At 42.6% G+C, this 10,313-nt stretch overlaps 1 protein-coding gene across 2 annotated transcripts; it reads right to left on the bottom strand.

Annotated features, from left to right (window-relative positions):
• Positions 1-4,514: 4,514 nt before the first annotated feature.
• On the bottom strand, positions 4,515-9,375 carry RB195_015930 (uncharacterized protein; the record flags this gene model as incomplete). 2 transcript variants are annotated; one of them, XM_064206873.1, is made up of 7 exons in its annotated part: positions 4,515-4,664; positions 6,048-6,156; positions 6,212-6,369; positions 7,888-8,322; positions 8,418-8,565; positions 8,646-8,750; positions 9,221-9,375. In XM_064206873.1, 7 exons carry the CDS (start codon positions 9,373-9,375, stop codon positions 4,515-4,517), a joined length of 1,260 nt encoding a protein of 419 aa, XP_064062754.1. The 2 variants fall into 2 exon arrangements, with proteins under 2 accessions (XP_064062754.1, XP_013292614.2); XM_013437160.2 differs by lacking the exon at positions 4,515-4,664 and having other exon boundaries at positions 6,139-6,369.
• Positions 9,376-10,313: the final 938 nt, after the last annotated feature.

The following is a 10,313-nucleotide window of genomic DNA, read 5'->3' on the forward strand; positions in this document are numbered from 1 at the left end:
GATAAATTATAGTTTGCTGAGAACCGAGAACAAGGAAAATAAACAAACATAGAAAAAAACATTTCCTGCAAACATTGCATTCAATGAGAACGTGTGCAAACAACTCGTGCGTTGTTATTCGCGACGATGTTTGAGAAACGTATAAAAACGAACCTTCACCGAAAAAGTGCAGAAAACGAGCGCAAAGAACAACCACACACGGCGCAGAGAACGACACGGAACAGGAAGCGTTCCGTGGATTTCCTATAAGGCGAGTGGATGATCATGGAGGAGATCATCGCTGATCTGTCGTTACCGTATCCACCTCAGTAATCCTAAATTATCCACAATTTCAATCAAAATTAGATAAATTTCTGATTTCTCGGATCGATTACTGGGTTCGAACATTTCATAATCAACGAAGAATCCATCCATTTCATCCTCACCTAGATAATTTTAAATTCGAGAAGAAAAAAAGAAAATTTTATTATATTAAAGATAATGATGTTGAAGTGCGACCAAATCACCATAACTGGGGATCTTTTAGGAACAAATTTTATTCTAATTTTTCTCCACTGACTGGCCTCCCCCTCTCCCGAACATGTATTGATTGGTTGCACAGGGAGACCAGCGCAAAGTCTATTCACTACGTACTGATCACTTTCTGGAACCCTAGAAGAATAATAGGATCCCTGGACCACAAGGAAAACAATTTTCCAGTGTGCCTTTCCAGAAAAAAAAGATGCCAAACACACTTTTTTCAATAGAAACAGTTCTTAGCAAGTGGTTCTTGATGAGAACCTTAAAAAACATGGGTGTAGAAGAGAGATCAGAACATTTGACCTACCATGAACATTCCACAGAGAAAGAAAGAATCTGAAAGTCTTCAGAGAGCTGAAAAATTTCGAGATCCTCCTGAACTCAATTGGAAACATTTGTGAATTGTTCTCTTTGCGTACTCTCTCTACAGTATCCTCATCCTGTAGATAATCTTTCGACGGACTGAAATCCAGAAATCTCAGTCAGCTGAAGATATCCACCCAATTACTGTGATGATTCCTACCAACTATGAAAATATGCATTTTCGTGGAATACTAATATTGATTCCCGCTACCCGAATGCTTCAAATATTCCAGAAACCATTCGTCATACGAATGAATAAACGACTATCTATAAAGGAATATGTGGGCATCAACGTCAGCAGCGGCAACGTCACGCTAATGTGATTCGACGATTCGGAATATTTTCGGCATCTGTCTCCTCATGTCAGCAACGTTTTCGCAGAAGATTGTGATGGGAATCGGCGGAGAAGAAAAAAAAAAGAAGAAAATTCCTCCGAGAAAATTCGCTGTCACGGGCGAGAAATTTCAAATTCTGATGATGTGATTTGAAAATATGATTTCCCCACAAGTAAAACATTTTCTCCGCGTACTAACGAGATTTCCTTCTAAAACTTTGCTGAAGTTGTATTTTTCCAAAGTTCCATAGTGGATTTTCGTAATTTGGATGCATGGATGAGATCCTCTCGAATATCCTCTCGTTATCGACCTCTTCTTTTCTTCTCCACGACACGACGCGGAGTTAATTATACCGTAACCGACGAGGCCGTCCGTGACGGTAAAACGAGAATCATCAACATCGTCAACATCGCCGCGTTAAATGCATTCAGAGAACATCATTAATGACGTGCGCATGTGAAATTGATCCTTCTAGTGTAGCGCTCGACAAGTAAAAACCTTTTTGAACAATTCAAGTAATAATAGGTGAGTTGTGTTCACGTGACTCGCACGTGCAATATACGTACGTGCATCCTTGAGCTGGCCTGCAAAAATTCTAGTAGAGGACCGAAGAACGAGCTCAATTTTAGAATACTAATGCTGCAAGGATATCCAATATCCAACCCCAAAATAACAAGCGAATTGCGGTCACGTGATTCGCACATGGAACACTTTTGTTGCATCCTGGAATCGGTCCGGAATGCGAAGAGGTTCACAGGATGAGCTCAATCCTAGGATATTAGTGTGCTGCAGCGATGAAATCTGCTATCTGATCCGCGGTAAGATTTTTCGGTTGTGGTACTGTGGTGGGAGTCTGTCAGCATTCAAGTTTTCAAGGTGGACGAGTTTTCTCATTCCTTCCTTATTCAACGCGGAGTCCGAGGGTCCCATACTCTCTATGAATAACTTTTTTATCTGATCTCATGACACTAAAATTATATGGCACTAAAATTTAACTTCGTTTTTCTAAAATCTTTCTAAAATCGAAAAAATTTGATTTTTCTAAAACCTGATCACGGGATCATCTGAACCCTGGACGGGAAAACAGCGGAGGTGACGGGAGTCTTCTAAGTCGAATCATTCCATTAACACCCTGGTACATAAGAGGAAAGCACCGCATTTAATCGGAAACGATGCGTGGGAAGCTGCACATACATATCGAATCCCAGGATTACACACAGGATTACTGGATTACTGGAATATAAGTAGAAGTAGTAGCAGCAGCAGGCAAATCCGATTATCTCATCGCTATTCTGAGAAAACCACTAATCACCATCGAAAAGATAGTAATCCAGAGTCCCATACTCTCTAGGAATAACGCGTAGCAAAATTCTGGAGCGAATCCAGAAAATTTCAACGGAAGAAAACTCTTCGTCTATTCTTTCTTGATAATAATTTGTAGAAACGTTTGTAAAACTTTTCCAATTGAAACTAAATGGGAGAACGTAGTGAAAAATACTCGAGTAACTCCAAACACAACCATTACTGTACACAAATCCAGTTACGTGGGGTTGTTTTCACCACATGATTGCAAGCGAACTCGTCCACCCCTGACTTTTTTTCCAATCAAGGGTCAAAAATCACAGATCAGATTATTTCTTGACGACTTGTGCCTAGGTAAGACACAAAAAGTCAATTTATACGAGAATGAAGAACTTAATTGAATAAAGAATAAATAAAGAGTAAATAAAGAGTAAATAGAGAAGAAAGAATCAAGTGAAAACCATTTGAAATCGTCACTACTCTCAAAATATCCCCTCGATACCGTACTCAAGAAGCCGGACGAGTTCTTGCGCAACCTGTACGAGTTCCTACGTGACCCGGCTACAACTCATGCGTATTCAGCTGCTTTGAGGTAACCATTACTCCGCTGCTATTAATGCCATTTTCAACACGATAACCTTCAGTGGTAAACATGAGGGATCGATTACCGTTGAGAGACGCAGGACGCTAAAGTCTATGGGGTTTAGTAATCATATAACTTTATATGGGTCTCAATAGGACTGATTGAAGTCCCCTGAAAAGCAGGATGTGTCTTAAGCACAGGGTCCTAGATAGAAAATCAAGACTGCCGTACCCGTACAGACGTGTTGGCATCTATCTACATCATCTAATGTCTCTTTGCACTATAACCTTATGATTAGTTAGCCGCACAGTTTTCATTCCAGGACCTTTCAGCTAAAGTTTCACCATTGGTTGACTTCAGAAAAGACATGCCCACCGTACCCAGCACATTTTCTTCCCACGTTTCTTACAAAACGGAGATCTCCGTCGTGAATAAATATAATTCCATCCAGCAACTGACATAACAGCACCATTATTTTGTAAACTCCTGCTATCGTGCATATTATTGCAGCTAATTCCTGCCTCCCGTTTGTTACAGTTGTTTTCGAACCCACTTTACGATTATTACGAATGACGAACGACATTATCGCTTCCAGTTTCAATGTGACTAGTCGCAATAAATAATGGTCACTAATGGTTTGTTGTACGTAGTATTTATGATGTATTGAGTAGTAGTTAATGATAGGAAATGAGCAACAAATTATTACTGTAATTACACACAGCGATGCTTGTTTGTTGTCACGGTAACGCAGAAATCGGGAATTGTATCTTGTTCACAATCATCTTAACTGAACAGTTTTATTCTTCAAGAGTTTTAATTGAAATAAAATATTTATAACGATATATTAGCCAAAACTATCGACTTAACGTCAAATAATAAGATGTATGGAATTCAAATGAGAGAGAGGGTGATGTTTAAGAAGATGATGACTGGGGTGTGGATAGGCTATAATACAACACATACATAAATGAATCACAAACAAAAAAAAGAGAACCCTTTGTACACGCTGAAGAAGGCCCTAAGGAGTCTCGTGGAAATAAAAACACAAATACGAAACGAATTGGTGTCTGTGAAATCTGTCAATTAATGGTCTGTCACTTACGCAAATGCTCTATACGCACAAAACACACACCACAGAGAAAAATGTATGAGATGCGCCCCTAGGAATTTGGAGAATGTTGCTCAGAGAGTGTATATGTACAAATCACACTGACGACTAAGCACTAAAATACAATCAATCGATCATATAGAACTCTACAATGCTGCACCTGTGATTGACAAGTAAGTGGAAAGGCGATGCGTGGGTGGATGGTGACGTCGGACGAGCGCTGATATTCGTTAATTCAGTGTAGAAATCAATGCAAAACAGGAGACCTCCTGTCCGACGTCACCAGCCGCGGAGCGCACCCGGCTCATTGAGTTTGGCTACGGAGATACACTAGTGAGCCAGGGCACTCTTGTGAGGGTGACATGACAAGACTACAGTATTCGGGAGCACGGGGGCCGCGTCCGGGTGGGGTGGGACAGCTCCGCCCCCAACACCTGCAGCGGGCGAGGAGTGACTGAAAGAGTATAACAAAACGCGAACACGGTTCACATCTCGAATGGCATATGGATGATGAGGAGACAAAAACCGGTTGATTAATGGAAAATGATTGACGTAAAGCTACACCGTTCAGACTGAGAGCTTAAAAATGCACATCAGAATTGAGAGACAAGAAACTTTAGGATAGAAATCTTATTTGAAAAAAAAATACAAAATCTGAAATTAAAATAAATAGCATGAAAACATAACACATACATACATATAACACAAACGAGATGGAAGGAGGTGCGTAATGACAGGAAAATGGTTGTGATGGACGAATAATAACCCGCTAAAGATGAGAGGACAAGGAGGAGGATGGAGATGGTTCAAATCCCTGGGGATGTAACAAGTAACCCGGTACGCACACATTTAAGGGCCCACCGTGCGTGTGTGCTAAAACGAGACGCTACAGTAGCGCCACAGCCACATTGCAACGGGGGTGACCGGCTTTAAGGAGAGTAGAGGGAAGCACTCACTAAGTGAGGAAAAATGCACTCACACACATACACATTTCTAACCATCGATACAACGATAACGAGCGGAACAATATCAGAAATGAAGGAAGCAAAGTAAATTGACTACCAGATTGAGAGAGCAATTTAATTGTTGCGATTACCCCGCATTGAAAAAAAAGAGATGATCACGTTCGGAGATAATTTCGACTTGACATAATTTTGGACTCATTTTTGAGATGTGGCGCAGCTCTACCTTATTTTTGCACTCGTTATACACACACACTGTGTCAAGTCAACAAGAGACTACCCTAGACACACTAAGTTAAACTAGATGCTAAGAACAGACATCGCTCACCAACAACCAACGTCACCACAGAAAAAACTACGCTACTGAATTTACGCTGGTGGTGACCTCGACCGGAGAGCTAATACACGCTTGAAAATGAGGTTTCAGACCGCAGGAGGCGGGTCAGCAGCGATAAGTATACAACTACACGAGGCGATCCTTAGCTAGGCAGAAGGACAGAAAAAGGCAGTGGGGATCGCCGCGGGGACACCGCCGCTGACCCTCCCGACCATCACAATTGGTACAATCACAAATGGAGATGTATCGCAACTTTTGGCAAACTGACAAACACTAGTCCACTACTCTAATGACTGTTAACGCTCAATGAGCCGTAAATCACACTTACTATACACGAGAACAAAATGAACGCAGAAAGAAACACCGATGATGATGAAAAACGATCAGAAATGAGGATGGTATGAGGGACCAGTTACGAATAGATTGCCGGCGCCAAGCCGGAACCAGGCAGGTTGTGTGTGGGAAACTCGGCTAAGCGCCAGAGATCGAACTAGAACTACACTATGCACATGAATGAGAAGGTAGAATATAGACATACGTGGGTTGCAGATAGCTGTTGTTGTTGATGGAGAGCATTCACACACACTCCGCGTGGTGTGAGCGAGAGCATTGCGTGTGAATGACGGCGACTACGCTTGGAGGAGCACCTGAGATGGAAACAGGTGCTGCAGCTCGAAGCGGCTCAGGTTCGCGGCGCCGAACGGGTCGGCTCCAACTCCCCATAGCGAATCGAGGCGCGATGTTGCGCCAAACGGCGCCGACGCGCCCGAGCCGCCAGACCACCAAACATCTGAGCTGTAACTGTTGTTCGCCTCATTCGTCGCCCAACTCCAGCCTGCAAACGACTCGCCCAGGGCATCCTGAAAGAATAAACAGTAATAATATTAACTACAAGGTGAACCAAAATCAATGCAAATGAATGAATCAATGTTGGGATGATTGTCCAAAGTAAGTTTCACTTGAAAAGCGCCGCATACATCTCAGCATAATCAATCGTCATGTCAAAAGGAACTTATCTAATTCTATTCTCATCCAATTCAAAGAACACTTTTATGCCATGCTACGAGCACGTCTACCCAAAGGAAACAGGAAATATTCAGTTCTCATAAAGAAAACCAACATCCCTTCACCAGTTGGACACACCAGCCCGCAAACAAATGATCCCCGTGCTCAAAAGGACAAAAGAAAATGTTTTCGAGTTTTCGCTTCACACTTGACTATCTTCCACAAAAAAGATACGGACGCCGGTACAGTACTCCATAACAAAAACTATGCGTTTTCGCAATAATAAATACGCCGATGACACATCTACGACTACGGTGCTACTGACAACTGTTGTACGAATCGCTGGTATCCATGATCAACGTGTTCTCATTTACGTTAATGTAAAAACTCTTTGAAGTAAAACCAAATATGTGTCTAGATAAACAATGACTCATAAACTAATTCTAGAGCGCATTCGCGTTTGATACTTGAAGAACGCACGCAGACCTTGAATGAAAGGGAGGAAAAAAACAACAAATAACACGTGCAAGGTTAGCCTATTCATTAAAAAAAAAACCCTTCTTGCATTGCGAAACGAAAACAAGAGTGCAGCCCGCCATAGCCTTTCTTTTTTCTGTTTCTAGGACCTCAAAATTCCTCTTTAAAGAAAAGCTTAGCTTGCATGACTCTAAATATACATTCTAGAAACTGCTACGAGTTTCATGCACTTCGCGACCAGCTCCAAAGAATGCTAGAAATTTGATTAATTCATCAAAAAACGATGCCACATATCCATAAAACCCTAAATACAAATCGCGCAGAAAACACAATTAACCAAAATTTCCTTTGTCCTTCACTTCAACTTGAATTAGCACCTCGAAAACCCTTTCTTTGCAGAACCGATTAATTATAAACGCTGTCCCGAACATTTTAGGTTCCCTAAAGCCTTTAGCATGATGGACATTTGTTTCAAGCGTTTGAAGAAATGATCATGTATCCCTTTTTTTCTGCTTCGCATCACGATTTGATCGCTTTACGTTAACTACAGTCACCCGCACAACCCAACAACAATTATCTCCGCTCCTGACAGAATGCAATTTTCGCAGAACGACAGCGCCCGTCACATGATGCTGCGATAGCCCATTTGCCACAGTCGTTGTCTCTGCGCATGGTGAGAGCACAAGAGGAAGATGAGAAACAAGAGGACGCATAAAGCGAAGCACAGTGAGGCAGCAGGGCCGCAGAATGACATACGCGAGTCGCGTGATGCCGGCAGACAAAGCGCTAGCGAGCAAATAGGCTCGGTTCGCGACAAAAGAACGAGGCGCGAGGGGGGAGAGAGCCCAGATCACTTATGCCCAACCAAACAAAAGCAGAAAGGTCAAGCCACCCACCTGGATAGATTCGAACAAGTGGAAGTCCGAGCTGGCTGTGGCGTCTTCGCATTTAGGCGCACTATGCGCCGAAGTGCTGTTGTCCGTTGTCGTCCACGACCAGGTCGGCACCGCCTGCTGTTGTTGCTGGGGCATCTGCTGACACACGTCCATGTCGAGATCATCAGAAATAAGAGAAGTGGCCTCCTCAGCTACGCGGCGCTCCTCTAGCTGCGGAGGTGCAACCGTCGCTGTCGCAGAAGTGACCGCAGCCGTCGCCGCCGACACGACACCGTCAGAAGACGTCAATGGCAATGTAGATGTCGTCATTGCCACTGACGGTGAACCGCCGACGAATGACGGCCAACGGCGCTCGTCCACATCCATGCGTTCGCCGCAGCCTTCGCCCATCAAGTTGCAGTAGAGCTCCTCGTCGTCGAGCAGATCCAGATCGCGCTATAAAAGATAAGACATAGGGTCACGACGAGCAAGATGAAAGAAGGGTGCAAAACTGCACGTCCAGCAAACAATCAGGCGCACTTAAACAGTACCTGGAGCTGTTTGACGGTGTTGTACACGAGCAGATGCTTCCGCAGAGGCAAGTTGTTAGAGGCGCGCATCTTGAGCAGGCTGGCATCGAGCAACTGCCGACGCTGCTGTCGCTCAATCTCGCGTTCGGCCGAAGACCGCGACGACGAACTATACGAGCAATTACTCGTTAGAGTATCCCAATAAAAACGAAAGAATAAGATCATAGAACAATTATAAATAGTACCAACCTCGATTTGATGGAGCTTATTGACTCCGCCGACGAAGAGAGCGGAGAGTAAAGTCGCTCCATCGGAGGCGAGTCGGCCAAGTCATCGTCCGTAGAATAGGGAGACCTTAAACAAACTCCCTTAATCACTGTGACATACCAAAGTTTGCGCTTTTCTGCAAAAACAAAGTTTCCCATCTACTCGGGAAAACCAAGTTCAAATGATATTTCATGATTTTTTCGACACTGTAATTATAATGCTTTTAGTTGACGCTGATTGTAATCCTGACTATGGCTATGTTGATGAGACTTACAGCAACATATCCATATGAATACGCATTTCTAGACGTAAAAGTGTTGAGCAAGCAGCGATAACTCGAAGATGAAGATGGCGCCTTCTTACTCGCCTATTTAAATGATCGCAAGGTTCATACCCACGTGACATCGCAGAGGAAAATCGTACGCGTGTAAGCGCCTATTTCAGAGAACGCAAACAGATTAACGTCCTTGTAGAAGTGAAATCATCGTATCATCACATGGCGCATGTGACCAAACCTTAGCAGCGAAACACAATTTTTCATCATCGTCGGAACAAACCTGAGAGAAATCGGTTGCGTTGCGGATACTACAACACCGCGCGGCATACTCGTAGGCACCTCGTATCGACAGACATCACCATCGTCGTAGTCGTCATGGTCGTAGGGGAGAAAAGAGGAATGGGCACGTGAGTTATTGGTTGCACATAACACCATGTTGTCGACCCGAAATAGTTAAATACTCTGTAAAAAAAAAAGAGAGGGATATTCCATTGTTCCGATGAAAAAAAAAAAAAACACATGAACCGAACTGAACGACATCAACAACGATCTGGGATTACATTTGAACGAAAAAACGTTTAATCAAGCTCTATGTCCATGAGCTTTTCAAACAAGTCATAGAATTTTGAAGAAAGTATGAATGCGGAAAACAGTGATTAATGAGGAAATGATCGACGGAGAACCACGAACTATCCAGAAAATTCCTTTCCCCGATCAGAAGTCCGAAATGACTACGATAAAATAGTAAAGACATATCGCGATTAGGTGAACCAGTAGATAGAGCATGGAACGAAAACGGAATGACACTAAAATCACTGAATGTTCTAGAAACGGCGCTCCTCCAATATGCGTGTAAAAGTGTAAAGAAAAATCTAATAAATGATTCAGTCACCTGAATGGTGACTGAATCATTTATTAGAATGGTGAGATCGAAAAGAAAACTGCAAATTGATTTCAAGTACAACACTGCAAAGAATTCAACAAGCAGAATATAAGTTAATCACTAATGGAACAGAATATATTAAGGAAAGAAATGGGAAGAGACAAAGAATTGGATGAAATAAAATGATTGGTGAAAGATGAGAAGAGCTAATAATGAATAGGAAAAGTAAAAAGGATGGGAACTTTACATGACACTTTACCTATTTTTAGACTGACTGAAACGATGGAAAGATATATGAAAGGGAACCGAGACGAGTTGAAAAGGAGAAAAGATGAAAAGAGATGAAAAGAGAAAAAAGGATAGGAGCTAAGATGTATAAAGCTCCAAGTACTCCAAGCACTTCAAGTGGTGTTAAATTGAAACAAACGTTACCAGGGAATGAAAAAGTAACCAAGCGTTGCATTTCGTGCACGGATGAACGTTTCTAGAA

The sequence above is a fragment of the Necator americanus genome, chromosome V (assembly GCF_031761385.1).
Source record: "Necator americanus strain Aroian chromosome V, whole genome shotgun sequence".
Lineage (NCBI taxonomy): Eukaryota > Metazoa > Nematoda > Chromadorea > Rhabditida > Ancylostomatidae > Necator > Necator americanus.